Below are 19,595 nucleotides of genomic sequence, written 5' to 3' on the forward strand. Positions count from 1 at the left end.
AGTCCACAACAGATCTACCCCTCACGGATGAAATTAGACAGAACCCCTTCATATAATAAAATGCCTCAGGACCTGTTAACAAAATTAACTACAGCGTTAAGTATACGGATTTCTATACGTGCCTAGAAAGAATATTCTCCCTCGCACGCTATTCATATCTCGTTGAAATGGTCAAAGTTGCAGTTGCGGGTGGCTCCAGCAGTAAGTTCTAATCAGTACCTAATCATGGATTCTTTTGCAGCATCGCCTAAAGTGTTAGTAGGTGTTGCACGTGAGGTCATAGAGGCCTTAATTTCTCAAAAGCATGATATTATAGTTCTGTCCAGGAATGAAAGGGTACAGTTTTTCCGCTTCAGTACCTTGGACTTTTAACTGACCAAGTGATACAGTGCAGCTCAGCTCACGAGGCTACACCAGGCGTAGATTGGGCACAGGTGGACTACAACGACCCAAAAAAATTGGAACAAAGCCTTCGTGGAGTCCATACTCTGCTGTCATTTGTTGTTATACAACATGACCCAGGAAGCATGACACAGAAAAATCTCATCAATGCTGCCGTGCGAGCCGGTGTAAAACGATTTGCTCCCAGCGAATGGGCTACGTTAGTTATTCAACCCCCGATATTGCGTGCAGTATTTGACCCTGCTCAGATCTAGTATGGAATATATGCGCTGGTATGCTTACAAGGAAGAAACTCGGCGATATCTCGAAGGGCTGAACAGGCAGCAGACGGTAATAGCCCATAACAGCAAGACGCGCGCACATCTTAATTATAATCAACAGGTTCTTGAGTACACGCTATTTCAGCCAGGTTTATTTATAAACTATCTCACGACCCCCTTCAAGTCTGCAGCCCACCTTCATCAGACGGAACTTCCATTCGATTTTAACAACCGCCGAGCTATTGTGCCAGAGAACTATGACCAAATTTATGTCACGCTGACGAAAGTGCAGGATCTTGCACAAGTCGTTGCTAGAGCCATTAGCTTTGAGGGCAAGTGGCCTGTTGTTGGGGGCGTGAAAGGCACTGATATATCCCTGGGGCAAATAATCTCCGTTGGGGAGAAAGTCCGCGGTATGAGCTCACACGATTCATATAACTTAGCGCAACTAACACCAGAACTAGGTGGCCAGCCTTTTCAAATCGAAAAGGTGAAGCCACGGGATTTGGAGAGTGGGGCATGGTCAGCCTCGTGGATGCCGAGAATCAGTCACCCTGCAATACCTCCTGAATTAGTGAGCGATACGCTGTCTAAAACGGTGGTTTCAGGTATCTTGCTAGGAATCTCTGCTGGATGCTTCAAGGTCTCTGATGAATGGAACCGGCTACTGCCTGACTATGAGTTTACTACGGCCGAGGACTTTTTGACCGAGGCCTGGACTGGGAAACCTTAGGCTTTTAAAGCGGTCCACTGGAGTAATACTGAAGGCTTGAAAGCCTCACTAAGGCTGGATTGTGTTGAATCCGTCAGGCTATTTATGGTGTCAAAGCAAGGCCGAATTAGTGCATAGACTAGTATGAATTAGGAAGAAGGATAACTACCGGAATCATCAGATAAAGATTGATTGATTGAAGAAGGAAACTTCTAAGTACTCCGTACACAGAAAGAACAGGGGCTGGGCTGAACCGTCCCTGTGTACGAAGCTATCTATCAACCATCTAATTTTAGTACGTAGACTAATTAGACCAGAACCCTCTACGACTACCATAAATGTACATACACTACAACCTCGGTAATCAGGATATCGGCAACGTCCTCTACACCTATTTGGTGGTTGAGAGGGGCGGAAGCAGAGGAGAAAGGGTTAGGGATTTGAAGGGATTTCTTGTCATGTGATCTAGTGTTGCCGCCTAGCTATAGTGTCCTGCCAACAAATCGGACTACCGCCTGACAGATCCGTGTGTTACGCGGTGCCTGCTGGTCACTGTGAGTCAGTGCGGGAAGGGTGGTAGTTACCTGAGTTGTAATGGGGTATAACTATGATATGTGCTGAGGCGGCTGATTCCGACCCTGTCGGTATAGATTTCGATCCCAAGAATATCTCTTAACCGTACCGTTGCTATGCTAAGCCTTACACGGCTCGGGTCCTTTTAAGTATCTTGCAAGATGTACTAGAGTGCGCGCGAAGTAAGTCAGTCACTAGGTGTTGCCACGAAGTGAGCTCCCCTACTTATAGGTTAGGTTGTCTTGAAGGTGAACTATGAAGTACAAAGTACTAAGGTAGTAACTAAGTAACAATATGAGATTGATCGCGAAGAACTAAATATATGATGCTGAAATGAGTGTCCTTATATCTTTAGTCCGCTAACCTATTCTCGTTGGGCATCTCGACGAGTATTCACAGAATCGGATTATAGGTTATATCTAAGGGGGAACATTTGCTAATTATATCTCGATCATAGATAACACCTAATCTATCTTTATAGAGATGCTATCTCGAAAGTCCTTACTTAGCCTCGCGACCTACGTAAGTATTACGCGGGACCCTTTAGTACTATAATAAGCTACGCCGGCGTAGAAAGCGACTATAGAATTAGATACTAAACTAGTTAAATAGAAAAAAGAATACTAGAGAGTACACGCGGATCTTATTATAGAGTATAGCTAGTTATAGGCTATATATAAGCTTAGTAACGAGCGTTCTATTAAATTATAAAAGCTATAGAATAAAATCAAGTCTCGGCGAAAGAAACTCTATAATTCGGCGAAGAGTAAGACTCGTGCCGAATTCTTCTATTAAATCGGTAATCGTATTATCGAGAGTAACTACTTAGGGGAATAGATTAACTTTATACTAGACGAAGCCGAATCTAACTAGAGAGGATTACTCTTACTAAACTTAAATTTTAAAATCGAGACGTCGATAAGATTAATAACGCTCTATTAATATAAGACTAGATCCGCTCTCTAGATCTCCGACTAGAACTAAACTAGCTTTACGTGCCTCGTAGCCTAAAAAGCGTATATTTAGTTTAATAAAATAAATATCAAGGTCCCTTCTTATAAAGGATCTAAAGATACTAAACCTAAATATATTCTCTAATACCCGGTATACTCAGCGTGTCTAGAACTCCTTCCCGTCGCTAAGGATTTCTACTACTCTCGAAAGGACGCGCTTTAGACGTATTTCCGGACTTATAAATTACCTATATTCTTCGATAATCCTAGTCGTTAATATAACATCCCCGGTTATGTCTAAGTATTCCCCTTACTCAACAGCTATAAGCTTTATCTATCTAAGCACTATAGTATCTATCTTTGATAGTTTAACCCCTTATTGCGTAAGAGGGATAACAAAAGAAATTATCAATCTAAGATTACGAGGATCATATGCTACGTCGAAGAGATAGAATACAAAACAGATTTAGCACTGTGTAAATTATGGCTTATAGTCCTTAGCGGTGGCTAGTTGGTCCTGAGCGGTAGGGAGTAATCAACCTATAGTATGCTTTAATGGATGGTTAACAAAGTACTGTAATTGATCATTCAACCTTGGATATTATTCAACGGTCGTGAAATCCAGATCAAGAACCGCCCGTGGGTCCAATTATTTTCCATATCAGTAGCGCTCCATAATAACCGATGCCTTTAGTGAGTCCTTTGCGAGAAACCAACCCTTGCTCTGCAAGTAAGCGGTTAAATTGGTCTTCTCGGTTAAGGCTGTCTTGTGGTTCTTTGTTTTGAAAGAAACCTCAACCATGTACTCAATTCCCGTACCCTGGAGGTCCAGGAGGGGCCAGATCTCCAGGTATAGGGGCATCTCGTTCCACGAGCCAGCAGAGCGCCTCACGAGGATGGGGCCAAAGATGCGCGATACTGCTAACGTGTCAGTACCCCATTTGTTGGACCTCCAATTATCGAACTTGTTCGGCGCATTATCGATCAGCATTTTACGGGAGTTGCTTGTTCCTGGCAGATCCATTCCGGTTTTCCCAGAGTCCGCTACCGTTTTTTTGCGGCTAACAGAAAGTGTCTGCTTCTGGTAACCCCATTCGACTTGCGCCTCGTATTTTGCGTTGCCAGCGTTGAAGCCATCGTTGTTAGCCACAAGGAGAGCAGCTTCAATATCGCCGCCTGTGACGGCATACCGCTTCTTATACGTCAGCTCGAAGTTATCCTCGTTTTCGATCTTACGGATACGGGCGCTCCAGTCGGCGGCATAGAGTTCCTTGGAGCTCTTATCGAGGAATTGGACATTCAGTTTTGTGACAGTCGGGGGCATCTCGAAGGTCGATAGGACGGTAGCCGTTACCTCGTGTTCAGGGCTGAGGACTGCAGTTGGGTTGAGCAGGAGCCGAACCTCGTAGTCGGGCATCATATTTGGTACTGCCCGTGTTGGGGACATGATAGTGGCAGTCGTGGCGAAGGAGGGGCGCGGGCGGGATATGTATGGTAGCTGTGAGCTCGCAGGCTGACTCAGATGAAGCCACTAAAGCAATAGAGGACCCGGTATTCCACAAGTAGATCAAGGTAGTCAATATCGCGTGCTGTTAAGGTATTTATGCGTATTGGGAGACTTGGTTGTGTTTGGCATGATAGAATCAGCTCGCGTAAATCAAAATAAGCTTTGATTATTGGCATCTAGGAATCGACAAGCATTTACCTATGACAACAATCGTAGGTTGTGTCATTCCCAATAACCAAGAATAAAATAAAGTTTAGTTTACTTCGATGGCATGGATCTTCCCAAGAGGACCTCCGCTTATTATCCGCAAACGGTGCCGGTCCAACCCGGGGGTACCGGCGGGATCCAGACCGGGCATTTGCGATGGACTCGCAATATACTTTAAAGTTTAAATCATAACGATCAGTACCCCTTCCGCAAACAGGGTTACTGGGCTCCAAATCGCCTGCCAGAGGTCCTGGATATTAGTCATACACCACTCAGTTTCAAACCCCCCTATGCAAGTCTTTACATCCCAATAACTACGAGCATTGCAGCTACCAGTAGGTGACTAATATGGATATGGATAATTGGCCACAATAGCCATCCAGTTCGATTATCCGTCCAGCTTACTTATCATGTACATTAATTACAAAGAAATTAAAAGAGAATATACATCAAGAGAGCGAGTCCGTTAAATTAGAGTGTCATATAAATGGTTGGACGGACCACGGACCGATCACAGTTCGTACTAACGTACTGAACTATGAACCTTTGCTCCTAACATTTATGCTTGGTCATTTAGCCGTCGAAACACAAGCGATTTTCTTGGGCGTGCTAGAGCCATGGGACAGACGTCTCTGGTTTACGGTCATGGTATATCACCTGAGATCCAAATAATGCATTTATCATTATTTTGCCACAAATAGCGTAATGTTCATATTTGGCGTGACGTCACTGCAAGCCTTCCTGAATCTAGACTGCCTGGTGGACTTTTCACCTAAGAGGACTGGTTGCGCAGACATTCCGATAATGATAGATATCAGCTACAAGTATGCAATAACAATGCATTATCTCTGGTTAGTTTGTTGCTCATTCATATACTCCATGTCACTCAGGACTGGGGAGATATCGGCCATCGAACGGTAGCCTATTTAGCCAAGAAATATCTAGCAGATACGCGTTCAATCCATCCTGGTAGCAAGAAATTTTCTTTAAATATGTAATGCTGCTGCAGTTCAATATGGATATATAGTTTCTTGATCGCCACGCAAACATACCACAAACATAAACAAGAATTGGTTGCACAAGACACATGTCATTGAATGGCAGTCGTCTCACTAGCAGGTATGGGTATACCGTTATGTCGATCGAGGTCCGCCAACAGGCTCTTTGGACATAGAGCTCTGGATAGGCTGGGCCGAGACACATAATCCGAATTATGCGTCACAGTCATCTTATTATCTGGGCGCAAAACGTACTCTGGCAACGCCAGCAAAATGTCCTTTTTGACCCATTGCCAGCCGGTTTGGCCACCACTACCATCACCGGGCCCCTCGATCACATACCCAGCCAGCGCAGCTGGAGAATAACTTGGAGCCAGATTGGTCTTCCGGATACGGGCAATCGGATGGAAGGATTCTTTAGTGGTGCGAGCGCTCTTGTCATCCCCTGGACCCTGCGGATAGTTTCCCGGCGTGCGGTCCTGTTTCCCTAGCCCCCGGAAGAACGCACCCTGCAGGCCAGCAAAATTGGACTTGATGTACCCACAGCCCCAGTCATCGTTTTGTTGGCCTAGGGCGTTACGTTCGGCCCGCGCAGCCCGGTGTTTCTGGATTAGTTCCTCGATTATCACACTTTCAAAGGTCAACATTCCAGAAAGATTGTCCACCTAGAGGTCAGGAGTTAGTAGTCAATGAATCGTGATAATAAATCAAGTGGAAGAAGAGGTGGTAAAAAGGGCGTACCATCCATGCAAATGTGATATCCTCGATTTCACAATCTGGAGCTCCACCCCCAATATTTTGGTGTACGCCGGGAAACCAACATTGCTGTAGATCCTTGGCTGGCGCATCCTGAGTTCTGTGCCAAAGGGTCGGTGGGAAGGTGAGTCGTCTCTCATCGATAGATAGGGCTTGAAAGGCATAGTCTATATCTACACCATCTGGTAAGCGGGGTTGCATTCAAAGTATAAGACAGTGTGCAGGTGATGAGCGATGAACTCACTTTTTGACACATTTGTGTTGTGAAATGCGTACTGCTTTGAAAGATTGATACCCACTTTTGAAGCCATATTTACCAACGGCCAATCAGGGATCCCCTGATTAACACAATGTTAGCTCCTGTCACTTGCTACTTCAGAAGAATCTGCACGTACTAGAGCGCCAACCGTGTCCCAAACGCCCACTACTTTGATGCGGACATCATCCTCTAAGCGCAGTTTGCCTTGATTCTGCTGATACCATGTGGTCTTCCGGAAAGGCTGTCCGCCGGTATTCTCCCGGTAAGCCTTCCACATTTCGGTGAAGTGCGACATGTGTTGTGATGAGAGCACACCTATGTCGGAGACTAGGCCAGCCACAGAGCGGACGGTAAAAGCGCCGCGCGAGAATCCAAAAAAGAACAACTCGTCGCCTTTAACGTAGTTGTTGGATATGAACTCGTAGATCTGACAGACTTCATTGTCTAAACCCCAGCCGATGCCGCCTATGATAGAAAGGAAGCAGTTATTACATTAGCCCTGCACGGTATCAAATTGACAATATCGGACCTTACCATAAATAGCCTTCTGGAAAGGGAGCTCTCCCGCTCCCAGTCCAGAATGATATGAGACAATTTGCTGAACGATGTTTCCATGGAGGTCTGGGCCACTGGTCGCGATGGTGCGAGCGATTCTCGCGACGTTGGACGGCACGGACGCGTCTCCTAGGTCGGACGCAAGCCAGGTTCCGTCTGCACAAAGGATGATACGTTTATAACTTGCCAGCCGGGCCGCTAGCTGCGCCGATTCGCGGGGCATAACTGGAAGGACTAGAGACGTTAAGCTGGTCTGCGAGGTAATTTGTGTGTATGATGATCATATTGTCTGGACAAGGGGAGTTAATATTAATATATCCATTTGTGTCACGCGATCGAGCCTGGAATATTGTCCTCAAAGGTGTATCGAGTGACCGGCTCCCGATAGCAAATCAAACCTAGCTATCATTATGGGAGAATCTCTCAAAGGAGCCTCACGGTTTGACAGTAAGATGATGTCTTGCGATTTGGCTTAGCAGAGAAAAATCCCCGCTTGCAGTCAAGTCTCAGTCCCAGCTCATGGTTCATGGCGGATTTAATTGGTGGGTATGAAACACTGGGGTTGAACCAAAAAGACACCCAAACACCCCGCTTGCAGCAAAGGCCTCGAATCTGACTGAAACCAACCCATTCTTTTTGCATCTGCAGCTGCAATAGCCTACACGATTTGAATAATAATACCGACAGTAGATCTTAAAGACTGCGCAATGGCAATGGATGGGAACCATGAGAGATAGTGTAAGGTTTGGCTAGTGGATTTGATCCGTTCCAGGTTTCGCTTGTTTGGGAGGTGATTAACGCAATCTTGTAACGAGGTATTTAGATGACGTACTTCCATAAGCTAGAAGGGCGATTCCGTCACTAGTCTACTACTTAACCTAATATAATGGCACGCACCTATTGAGCGGTAAGAGCAGACAATGATACCCTCTTTCCGAAAACATCCCACTAGTTAATAGGTGGAACTTGGAATATGCAACTAAGTTCATTCTTTGTCTTTGATCACGATCCGAGTAAATCTAGAACCTGTGGAATATCCAAAAGCTGAATACCGGTCTTCGCGCATTTTAAAGTTTGGATATACCATAGAACCTTAAAAAATAAGCGCACCCGTGAAAACACACAATGTTAACATGGGACTAGATCCTGCTAGGTATCTAGAGTGTTCTTTGCCAAAAGACAACGCACGTATCAAGTCACCTACACCGAGAAAAATGGCTTCAAAGAAGAAACTTTCCATTCACACATGCGTTGATCGTGTCCTGATTCCTCAAATTCCCCCCTTGATCAAGAATCGACTCAAGTTTATTGGAATTCGTCTATCGCTACTACGAGAGAGCAGTGTGTAATACTCGATACGTGGTGACTTTGAATCAGGACTATATGTTTCTATAACCATCCATACGTATCATTCTACTTACTGAAGTAAGTAATTTATGTACTTTTGTTGTCTTGGTTTGACAAAAACTCCATCTCGGCTCTAGAAGCCGTCGGCTGGGCTCCCTTGCCCAGCGAACAATAGCTTCATGTTGAAAACACCCTATTGATTTCAATGGTAAATCAAGTTGCAAAATAATTATTCTGGGACAGAAACTAAGAAAAGCTAGTGGCAAGATTACATTTTGGATTGGGTGATGAGTGACCTCGGTCGTGTACATTTAATGTAATTCACGGGTTAAATCCAAGCTTCATGCTTGGTTCGTTCAGCCACCCAGTCACCAGCGATCTCCTTGCGAGGGCTCGGGCCATGGAGCAGGAATTTTAGGTCATTGTGAAACCAGCTGTAACCCGTTGTAATGGATACATCATTTTTCTTGCTGCAAACGGCAGAAAATTCGTATCGAGGCTTATCCCATCCGCTAAGCTTGTTGGATCTAGACTGTTCGGAGGGCTTTCTACATAGTACAACTGATTATTGCTTATAAATATTTGACCACTATATCTATTAGGATATTTTTCCTTTTATGACTCAAAAAGTTCTATCCACAGCTCAGCTTTCCAATAGCGATTTATCAGTTGCGTGTCCACCAGCAATGTACTCCCTCTGGTCACTCCTGTTACTCAGTTATACAGTCCCGTTCACTTGGGGCTGGGGAGACCTCGGTCATCGAACGGTAGCATATTTGGCAGAGAAGTATCTAAATGAGGATGGCACTCGGCTAGTGGAAGACCTTATTCACCCGGATGGGGATTTTGATATCTCAGATGCGGCAGTGTGGGCTGATCTTCAGAAACGGAAACTTCCATTTACTAGACCATGGCATTTTATAGGTATGTACTAATGCTAGCTACTCTAGATCCCTAAGCTTATTCAAATAGATGCCAAGGATCAACCGCCTGATTCGTGTCGTGTCTCCTATGAAGCAGATTGCACGAAGGACGGATGTGTTATATCTGCGATTGAAAATATGGTCAGTGAGAGAGGCCTCTGAATAATACAACACAATTAGATACCAACATCAGGGAACCGTTACTGACGGTAAAAAGACACACCAAGTTCAAGACCCCACTCTAGAGAAGACGCAGCAAGGTGACGCGCTGAAGTTCTTAATGCATTTCATTGGTGATCTACACCAACCACTGCATGTTGAGGATAAGTGTCGAGGAGGCAACGATATTCATGTTTGCTTTGACAATCACTGCGGCAAGACGAACCTTCACAGTGTGTGGGACACGGATATCCCCCATAAACTGAACGGACTTAAGCACAGCCTGAAGCACAACGAAGAAAAAAGCCTGCCGTGAAGTGGGCCGAAAAATTGTTCCAGTCTCAGGGACTGAGGCCCCTTCATGCAGAATGCTCTGACATAAAGAGGCCATTAAAATGCCCTATGATATGGGCAACTGAGACAAACAGACTGAATTGTGATTTTGTTTTCAAAAATGGCGTTGAATGGCTTACAAATGAAGATCTGGGTGGACAGTATTACGACGAGGCTGCTCCTATTGTGGAAGCACAAATTCTCAAAGCAGGGATTCGCCTGGCCGTGTGGTTGAATGCTTTGGCAGCTGACAGAGCTTCATCAGGGGAGCGATGTGATTATCGATATGGAAAGGTGAGAAGTAGTCTCCGTTCCTGACTCTGGCCATCTTTACAAGAGCGACAATTTAACTTTTATCTACAGATGAGAATACAAAAGGGGCTATAGTATAATCGAAATACGATAAGGAAACTGGAATGGCAACGGCTATATGACAGCTTCAAAAGTGAGGTATTATTCGATCCCATCTGACAGGTTGGCGTATTTATTATTTTATCGATGTTCATGTAGTAGGATATTCTGTCTATTCTAGGATGAAATTAGTCTTAGTTATCCGCTCTTCAAATATCACAAAAGCTCCCAAGTCATCACCATTCGAGGCTATTTTGTCAAGAAAGTGACGTAGATAACGTGTGAGAGTAATAGTAGATAGCATCCAGTTAACCTCCGAGGAGATACAAATGCAGGAGCTCCAGTCGCCATGAACGATATTATCGTACGGATTTGTCCCGATTGAACCACATCTGGATGCTTATATGATGTGTCCAGTCTTGGCTGCTGCATGCGTGGTTGTGAAGGCCAGACCGGCAGTCACCACCACCGCCGCTTTCCAACGGACCAACACCAAAGACTCTGGAACTAAAGCTCAGGATAAACTTGATACAGGATCCCAACCTGGCAAGCGGTCACTTTCCATACCACGTTGGTGTCCAGGTGGCCAAAAATAGAATCTGATATCCGCTTGTAGTGAAAACGAGAATTTTTGGAATGTTGCTTCGTCGTCTTTGTTTTTCCTTATTGTCAGCGTATGCTGTGGTAACTTACCACTAGCAAGCGATTGGTTACCCAGGAACCCACATTTCTTTGTGTTTTCTCCGTAAATTGGTTCAGCCCGCAACCTCGGTGTAGTAACCACCGAGTATATGCACATACGTGGGGTATTTCAACCTGCCCTCGATCGAATGTCTATCTTTCTAATCGATCAATCTTGTTATCCTAAATTGGTTCCGCTTGATCTCATTCGCCCTGAATGCATGCTAGTCCATACGCTTTTAGCAAGTGCTGATACTTATGTTTTGGGAGTTCCTCAACAATCCAACCAGATCAACAAAGAGGCCGAACATCGCCCTAGCAGTTTTCTTCGTTTTTCTCGTGGTTTTTTTTTTTTGGTTCCTAGTCATTAAAGTCCGCTTTTTTGTATTTGAAGCTACAGGTTGGATCGAAAGGGTTTAACTTCAGCACTGTGCAAATTATGGCCGTGACGAGGTGGACAAAAAAGTAAGTTGACCAGACTGGGGTTCGATCCCAGGACCTTGTCGGTGTTAACGACACGTGATAACCAACTACACCATCCGGCCAGCTGTGAATATTCAACGAGTCTCTTAATGAATTCATGAAATATTAAAAGTTAAAAAGAAACAGATCCATACACGGACAGTGCATTTAGTCTAAAAGAATAATTCTCAATTCAAACTTAAGTTATTCGTGATTGCTTCCTAGCTCCCTAACTTCCGCCTTTAGTCAAGTAGCGACTTAAGTTCACTTAATTCCTCTACTGCTCCTACAAGAGGTTAAGAGTGATTTGTTAACGAATTCTTAGCAAGTCTATTAGCCACCGGCGGCCAAAGGGGTGGCGGAGCTCGGTGATCCGGATCAATAGCAAAAATGCCTCGCTACCCGGGCATGCGTGGGAACCGGGGAGAAAGAAAGAGCAGGAAGGGTGAAAAAACAATGAAACGTTGAAGCGGCGATGGAGGGGACTTTATAGAAACACGCACCGGGACGGGAGGTCAGCTAGTGACGCTAAACCCAAACAGGCATGCTATACCGCATGGCGTAAATCATAGGCAGCACCAGATACGTGATAATTAGGGGGTGACAGTGGAAAAGTCATGGTTGTGCGTGGTGTTTTACTAGCATATCGTGGCGTTCTGCCTAATACCGTGTTGTTTCCACCGCGATGTCGATGTCGGCGCGGCGGCGCCTCCATCCAACGACGTCCACGCTTTACCGTATCAAACCAGCTCTTCCATCCCAGTATCTAGTATAGCATACCATGCCGGCGGCTCTATCCTAGGTCTACGCGGGGAGAGAGAGAGGGATGACATAAAGGCGGGCCTTGCCATATGCTAGTCGACTTTACCCTTCGATTACCATCTTCCATCAACATCATCCTTATTAGCGCGCGCATACTAGGGACACGTTGTCGCCATAATTCTCAATTTTCCGACGTTATAGTTGTACCAAAACCGGAACTGCATATAGCAACGATGCAGACATTGAAGTACGTACTGACTAAGGAGATAGCGGTGGCGACTGAGAATGAACGGGGAAGGATACCTTACAAACCTGAAGCTTTAGATTATAAAATGGAGATGAAGGAAAGCAAAAGAAGGAATAAACCTTAAATTTTTCTTGCTTGCGGTCTATTGATCTAGCCTACAAAAAAAGATATCTAACGACACTATGTTAGTATATCAAGAGCGATATCATTTCAAATTTGAAAAGCAGTCTTATTGGGCGATTTGTAGGATCTGCTACGCAACACAAACTGAGTGTTTCTCGAAATACCTCTCGATTATATTGACATAGTATATAATAAAATTAGCGTTGAGGCTTTCCAGTTGATTTCTGACATTTTTTTTCCAAGTGGCAGCCTATATCAGGATAGATTTTTTCCATTGCTACGGTCTAGCGCAACTTATTGCGTCTTTATGAATGAGCATAGCATGCTTAACTACGGATGCTCTTGCTCCCAGTGTGCAGCAATCCCATCTCACATCTTGGGGCTCTCTTTCCGAGGCGCGCACCTTCCTTCAAGGTAACCCAATCACTATCCAGTAATTTTGAAAGCTCATCCCCTTAAGTCTACTCTTCTTGCTGTATCTTCACAGTTTGTCTCTCTCAATTTCCGCAGAACTCACGCTCACCATGGACGCTGGATTCAAGATCGGTATCGAGCTCGAACTGCTGTTGCGGCCAATCCGCAGAAGCAAAAACGAATTCAAGGACCTGGAGGATTTTGCCCAGTTTATTGTGGCCCATTGCAATGCTGCCCGTCGTCCTGCCCCACGAATGTACAACGACGTTGATGGTATCTACGAGGGGCCGAACACCACAACTGAGTGGTCTCTTACGGACGACGCTACCATCAAAACAGACGAAGATGATCAGTGTAAGTGAATCCATGAGCTCTAAGCCAATTGGTGTAATGCTAACTAAAACAAGGGCCTCTAGAGCTAGTATCTCCCATCCTTAGATACCATGCGCAAAGCACCTGGCGCGATCAAGTCCGTCTTGTCTTCAAAGCCATTCGACTCGTTTGCGAAGTCACAAGCAATCGATCCTGTGGCGTCCATGTCCACATTTCACCCCCCGGGGAGTCCAGCTGGAGCCTCGGCACCTTGAAGTCCCTTTGCCGGTCCATATTCTACTTTGAGGGAGCCATTGAAGCCCTAGTCCAACCGCAACGAAGGAGCAATGAATACACGGCGAACAATCGTCGCGATAACTCATTGCTCAAAGGAAAATCCATCACCACTTGCCTAAATCTTGTGAATCGTTGCAATCACCCCTCCGAAATTGCAGACTTGATGAATGACGGCGGCGCAAGATATTTCTCTTGGAACTTCACAAATCTATACTACGGTGGCTTGGCTACTGTCGAATTCAGACAGGCACCGGGGGCAATTGACGAAACAATGTGTATACCATGGGTAGAGTTTGTGGTCAGTTTCGTTCATGGGTCTAAGATGACCTCATCCTATCGTGACCTTCTTCAGTACTCTCGAGATGTCGAGGGGCTTCGCAGGTTTCTTACGAGACATGAAGTCTCTGGGTTCAAGCGTTCTCTCTTGGACCATATTTTCCGAGGGAAATCCGGATTTGTGGTACCACAAGCTGTCCGAACTTTGAGCGAAGAAGAGCGGACAGCGTTGTGGGCGAAGATGGAAGAGGGTCGCAAGAGAAATCTTATGATGATGAAGTTGGGTCTCAAGCCCAGGTAGGAAGCATCTTTCTAGCTTTGTCATGCAGTTAATCCAGGAGAAGCAACTTCACAATACAGCATAAGTCCAATCTTAATTGTCATGAAGTTAACTACGTAGGGGGATACTTGGGAATCGATTACCTGAGATGACGTTCCAAGAACGGAGCGCTGCACCTACACAAGAAGCTTATCGGCTCTTGCCGCGACCAACATAACTTTCTTACCTTCTCTCATTCCAGAAACACACAGTGATGATAATTCAAGTCTATCTGAATGATTTGATATTCTCACTACGCTTGAATTAGCCTGGCTTCATTATCCACTAGGGCGGACATCCTCCACGTATCTAACAGTAAGTCCTCCAAGCTTCTGAGGGGCAAGAGGTTCAGACCCAGGCCTGACACTCCAACTTTACCATCCAGTCCATCCAACCGGACTTCGACTTGAACCGCTTTTCCAAGCCCATAGGAAACCACATACCTTCTGAAGCGTTTTGACTTAATCAGAATGAGCGAGAACCGGAGACCAATTCCCCCGCCATCCCGCATGGTTCGCAAATTCCTCGAATACAAGGCTTCGGAAGATCCAACGTTATATTTCCCATCCCAAGCCAGGTCCCCTAGATCTTCTGAAACAGACTGGCCGCAGACGCCTTTCAGTGAAGGTTATTTCTTCTTCTATGGGACACTGATGGACTCCTCCACTCTTGCCAAAGTTCTGCAATTGTCTGAGCCTCCACAAATGCGACCAGCCAGAGTGATCGGCTACACGACTAAGCTCTGGGGAAAGTACGCAGCCCTTGTCAGTGGAAAGCCATTTCAACCAATTGACGGCTTAGCCTACGAAATTCGTCTACGGGAGGAGTGGGATCGGCTTCGTGCCTACCATTCCGATCATTATGACCTGGTACCTATTTTGATTGACTTTCTTGACACCGGAGAACAGGAAGTCGAGGGATTTGCCTTTGAGTGGAGGGGTGACCCCGAAGAGTTGCGAAATGGGAGCTTTAGCCTTGAAAAGTGGCTGCAGGAACGGAACTTGACCGGATCAAAATAACAGCAGGGGTGCGGACAGACATCGAAGGGATAAAACAGGCTTTGCGTCTCAGATTATGGACTTTCAGCCAGGGTTTATTGTCGATGTGGAGAACTTGCGTATTGCTACTAGTGTTGAAGACCGAGGTCGGTCCGGGTCAATACTGCTCTGAACCCGACCGTGCTCCTCGAGCCTGTATCCCGTCTCACCCCTTTTTTTGGTGTATAAATTTAGCTATTTCATCAATTGATTCACTGCCTACACTCTTCGATTACTCTGTATGCTATAGCCAGTAGTATCAATAGGCTCTAAGGGCGAGTTTTGCGCTTTCTACCCCTATGACTTATACTTACAGTAACTCAACGTTAAGGCCCCTAGGTTCAAAGTGGTAGATATTGGTGGCAGAACAAAAATGGTTGATCAAGAAGCAGTCGCTCGGCAATAAGCATGGTATCCATGAAATCTATCGTATTGACAACTCGACAACGGTATAGTTCAAATCTTTCAGCCTCTAGGACGCATCGAATATACTAGTACTCCGGAAAGCCTACAGGAGCAGATCAAGTAGGGGCCCATGAACTATGCCTACCAATAAGCCCTTGTGGGCCATCAAAGTAATGGTGGATTGGATCCTTCACGGTTACGTTTTACTAATTCAATTTGCAAGCGCAACTGTTAATCCCATATGAGTATGTAATCCTCACTAGATACGCAACCCAAACAGGGAGCACCCTTATATCGTAAAAATTATCTTCCTAAGTTCCTAACTTCTCCTCTTCCTGATATCCGCTCCGTAAATCCGTCAGCTTGGGTATTGTTGCTGATAAGTACCTAAGGAGTCTTTTTTCATGTGTGCGTATCATTCTGGCTACTTGAATCAACAACAGTGAGAATCCTCTCTTTCCGACTCCCCTTGCTTCCTTTGCCTTCCAGCTTCAGGCATCTTGAATTGCTGGCCACCGCGTCCAATCTTACTTGTCTCAAAGCAAAGTTCTCAGGACGTTTGGATGCGTGGCGGGCTTGGTGGAACTCTTTTCCCTCTATATCAGCTTCGTCAGTCGTGATACGGTTGGATCGACTGATGGCAACGCTAACCTACTATAGTAAGATATCGCAGCGGTATTTGCGCTTGTTCTGCACTGAAAGACCGAATGCAACGCCTCCTACGCCGATGTAGTAGCAGAAATTCTGAGATACTGGAGTTGGGAGCTTACTTCTATCTGCTCCAATGACAAGCAGCACCTTCTAGCTGGGCTGTAAGGCTGTTAGTTAGACAACGCTAGAGAGCTTCTGCGGGACTACACCCCTTTCCAAACCGATAGGCTAGGTGTTTTTAAGAAGATGGTGGCTGACGTGTTTCATGGGAAGAAATTTTATTTCTCTAGCATTAAGCTGGTTCTGAACACCTGCGCCTATTAGGAACTGGCGCAGGTAGCTTCTACTATGGCCATTGGGGTCCTCACTGATAATACAATCCCCCGGGGGGGGATGCTGTTGATTACTTCAAGAATAGGACAGGCAAAGGTGCGATCAATAATGCTGTGACAAACACCATGGCCGAGCCAGATGCAATAATCGCTATGGTTCATGGGCAAGACGAGGGTCGGGATTAAGGCCATTCTGCCTTGGACTATGCTTTGCCCGGTGTTATTGGACAGCAAGCGTGGAATCAAGGTGAAGATGCTCGGATGTGGAAGCGATTCCTGTACTTCCGGGCCTCGAGAAAAACCACACCATTGCATACAAAGCCCGATATTTTCTCGAAAATCCCGTAGTTATTGTAGAAAGGGCTACACCCTATGGAAAATAACCAAGGCCATTGACAATGAGTGGGCTAAAATGGGTCAAACTCTGTTGGGTACAGCCACGAAGAGGTTGAAGACGATCAATAGCCAAGTTTACGGGTCGAGGATGGCCTCCTTGTTCTTGTTCATATGTCATGTTCTTAATGCCGGTTTGATAATCTCTGAGATTCGAGACGAGCTACGACGACTGTCTTTTCTCGATCGGTTAAAAAACTTGGCTATGATCTGGTTGTCGGGAAGAACAATGCTAGTGAAAATGGCCAGACAACTACAAGTCCTCCTAGGTTTCAGAAGAATAGTCGCCAAGGATTGAACCAGGTCCCAGTAATAAATTTATTCGAGATTATGAAACTAAGGTGGATGATTTCGCGTGGGAAGCCTCAAGGGCCAGTTTAGTGTCAAAATGATCTTAAAGTCTCGCACATAGTAGTTTTCGAATTCAGTTTGCCTTCTCACTCTTAACACTTGATTTCGGAAAATATATCCTGAATATGCGGGCTCTGATTGGTTGTTATTTAAGCGTTGTGATATCGACCGCTTTCTACAATAGTCCATGCATATTACAATACGTCCTTAGTACCATGGATGGTGTATTTTACACGAAATCAGCATACACGCTACCTCCTCTCCCGTCTATCTTTCGGGACAATTAGCAACTTCTTGCATAACTGATATGGCCGAATGAGCTGAATGCAGCAGGCAGATCATTATCAGTACCCGTAACAACTTGCGACAATTTGGGAGTATATACGCACTAGAAACCCGAGTAGGACAAAAGTGAACTATGACGCCCCTAATGATAGAAACAAAGAGTGATCATCTATATGAGAAACCTAGCCTCTACCTCGAGGAGATAGTTATATTCCTATGGGATAGGATGAATTTCAGGCTAAAGTTACCATCTCCAGCACTAAGAGCCTTTGTCGTAAAAGGTTGATCTAAAAGAACTTCATGGAGATGAAAGATCTAAATCAGCCTCCAGAAACAAAAAGGTATAGAATTAGATCCGTGAAATCAGCCTAGGCCTAGTTACAGCCCTTCATTTATGACGATATACCACGAACAAAAATGTCCTTCATAAAGTTATCAGTTGCTCATTTCGGTACACGTACTGCTTCTCATTTATTATTATTGCGTCTCCACGTGCGTTAAAATATCAACTGTTCTTGTAATGCATGTGCTATCGGGTGGTAAACCGCCCGAAACTTCCGGAGCATTGGTGTCTCCCTGGATAGTTGTTCGGATCGTCGAGTTCCCGTGTGTGTTATACATCCAGGTGTCTTCGGCTGGCTCTGCATTCCGTGTTTCGACCTTCATCCTACGTTCAGAGGTACGGGTTGCTCTGCTGCTCTGATATTCGTGGTCGATGTGTCTGACGAAGGTTAAAAGGGCAGGTAAACATGTGCAGATCACTCCGATGGAGACTTCGGCATTTCCTAGCATATTGATCCTCATGAATGCAAGAGTAATATCCTTTGACTGTCCGGTAACGATAATAAGCACGAGGCGGATGATACTAGCCAAAACAGCAAGTCCACCTGCGCCAAGGACAGCCGCGACCCTGATCTTTTTCTTCGTTGACATTTGTAAGTGCATGGTTAATATTAACGGTAAAATAAGAATAGCGAAGTCGCTTGCCACACTGACGACGGCGTCGGCAAGAATAATCGATTTCTGATCAAGACAGGTGCCATCAATATTTGCGTTCCAGAATCTAGCAATCGGACTGCAGATCCTGATCTTGACGATGAGAACTGGGATGTAATAGGCAAGCATAATGCCTATAAAGATATAGATAAAAATGACAACATCACGGACTGGACTGAAGACACGAGTCAAAACCCATAATAGACACACCTTAGTCACATATGCGGTTGGTCCATACATGACCATTGTCACGTAGACAGTCTTCTCAAATGGAATGTGATCTTCAACAGGGACGTCGAAGTAATGCAAACCTCCTCCGAAATATCCCATGATGATAGCAATAACAGAGTAGCAGACACCAAGGAACCATGCTATAGAGCACGTCCAATCCTCCTTCCCAAAACCACGGACTATGAAAAGCCGGGTATATAGGCGGATACCAAAGAAGGCGGACATCCCAAAGATGCATAATGACTGGCACACATAATTCCAGGTCTGCACGCTCCGATCGATAGGCGTATCCCAGTTCTCACGTTGTAGGAATGTTGGAGGCAATCGCATTTTGGACCGCGATGTGACCAGAATCGAGAGATCATTTTCTCCACTCCGCGGTGGAGCATTAACTATATAGCCGAACTTTGGGCTACTCCACATTACGTCATCATTTCCCCGGCGCTGATTTTTCAGCCTTATCGGGCTCATAACTTGTATTTATGATGGAGCATAGATTTTGAAAAGGGCCGGTCGGCCTTCAAAGCTCGATAGGTTTGTCACTCAGATTGGAGGGAGTAGGATTGAGACGAAAGAAGAGCAGGCGAAGCGGGGCTTCGAGGAGCCAATTTTAAAGAACCAAAGAGAATAGACATGGCCACGTAAAGTGTTTTTAGATATTCAAATTCTATAGTTACCTGTCAGAACAAGCTGGACAGTATAGTTATGTAATCCTGGTAGGCGAAA

At 45.3% G+C, this 19,595-nt stretch overlaps 8 protein-coding genes across 8 annotated transcripts; 5 read left to right on the plus strand and 3 right to left on the minus strand.

The window, feature by feature from the left end:
• Positions 1 to 167: 167 nt before the first annotated feature.
• Positions 168 to 1,395, plus strand: N7458_007602 (uncharacterized protein; the record flags this gene model as incomplete). The annotated part of the gene is made up of 6 exons (XM_056910984.1): positions 168 to 201; positions 242 to 258; positions 390 to 601; positions 657 to 732; positions 784 to 1,075; positions 1,127 to 1,395. 6 exons carry the CDS (start codon positions 168 to 170, stop codon positions 1,393 to 1,395), a joined length of 900 nt encoding a protein of 299 aa, XP_056763810.1.
• Positions 1,396 to 3,561: 2,166 nt separating this feature from the next.
• N7458_007603 (uncharacterized protein) lies at positions 3,562 to 4,347 on the minus strand (the record flags this gene model as incomplete). Its single annotated transcript, XM_056910985.1, has 1 exon — positions 3,562 to 4,347. One exon carries the CDS (start codon positions 4,345 to 4,347, stop codon positions 3,562 to 3,564), a length of 786 nt encoding a protein of 261 aa, XP_056763811.1.
• Positions 4,348 to 5,704: 1,357 nt separating this feature from the next.
• N7458_007604 (T6SS phospholipase effector Tle1-like catalytic domain-containing protein) lies at positions 5,705 to 7,405 on the minus strand (the record flags this gene model as incomplete). Its single annotated transcript, XM_056910986.1, has 5 exons — positions 5,705 to 6,277; positions 6,354 to 6,550; positions 6,613 to 6,706; positions 6,764 to 7,092; positions 7,162 to 7,405. The coding sequence occupies 5 exons, from the start codon at positions 7,403 to 7,405 to the stop codon at positions 5,705 to 5,707; spliced, it is 1,437 nt and encodes a 478-aa protein (XP_056763812.1).
• A 1,810-nt stretch (positions 7,406 to 9,215) lies between these two features.
• On the plus strand, positions 9,216 to 9,927 carry N7458_007605 (uncharacterized protein; the record flags this gene model as incomplete). Its single annotated transcript, XM_056910987.1, has 3 exons — positions 9,216 to 9,453; positions 9,502 to 9,593; positions 9,670 to 9,927. 3 exons carry the CDS (start codon positions 9,216 to 9,218, stop codon positions 9,925 to 9,927), a joined length of 588 nt encoding a protein of 195 aa, XP_056763813.1.
• Positions 9,928 to 10,013: 86 nt separating this feature from the next.
• N7458_007606 (uncharacterized protein) lies at positions 10,014 to 10,331 on the plus strand (the record flags this gene model as incomplete). The annotated part of the gene is made up of 2 exons (XM_056910988.1): positions 10,014 to 10,238; positions 10,308 to 10,331. 2 exons carry the CDS (start codon positions 10,014 to 10,016, stop codon positions 10,329 to 10,331), a joined length of 249 nt encoding a protein of 82 aa, XP_056763814.1.
• A 2,763-nt stretch (positions 10,332 to 13,094) lies between these two features.
• Positions 13,095 to 14,170, plus strand: N7458_007607 (uncharacterized protein; the record flags this gene model as incomplete). The annotated part of the gene is made up of 2 exons (XM_056910989.1): positions 13,095 to 13,338; positions 13,407 to 14,170. The coding sequence occupies 2 exons, from the start codon at positions 13,095 to 13,097 to the stop codon at positions 14,168 to 14,170; spliced, it is 1,008 nt and encodes a 335-aa protein (XP_056763815.1).
• Positions 14,171 to 14,658: 488 nt separating this feature from the next.
• N7458_007608 (gamma-glutamylcyclotransferase family protein) lies at positions 14,659 to 15,207 on the plus strand (the record flags this gene model as incomplete). The annotated part of the gene is made up of 1 exon (XM_056910990.1): positions 14,659 to 15,207. The coding sequence occupies one exon, from the start codon at positions 14,659 to 14,661 to the stop codon at positions 15,205 to 15,207; it is 549 nt and encodes a 182-aa protein (XP_056763816.1).
• A 2,912-nt stretch (positions 15,208 to 18,119) lies between these two features.
• Positions 18,120 to 19,199, minus strand: N7458_007609 (uncharacterized protein; the record flags this gene model as incomplete). The annotated part of the gene is made up of 1 exon (XM_056910991.1): positions 18,120 to 19,199. One exon carries the CDS (start codon positions 19,197 to 19,199, stop codon positions 18,120 to 18,122), a length of 1,080 nt encoding a protein of 359 aa, XP_056763817.1.
• Positions 19,200 to 19,595: the final 396 nt, after the last annotated feature.

The sequence above is a fragment of the Penicillium daleae genome (genome assembly GCF_028827525.1).
Source record: "Penicillium daleae strain IBT 16125 chromosome Unknown utg000007l_segment0_segment0, whole genome shotgun sequence".
Classification (NCBI taxonomy): domain Eukaryota; kingdom Fungi; phylum Ascomycota; class Eurotiomycetes; order Eurotiales; family Aspergillaceae; genus Penicillium; species Penicillium daleae.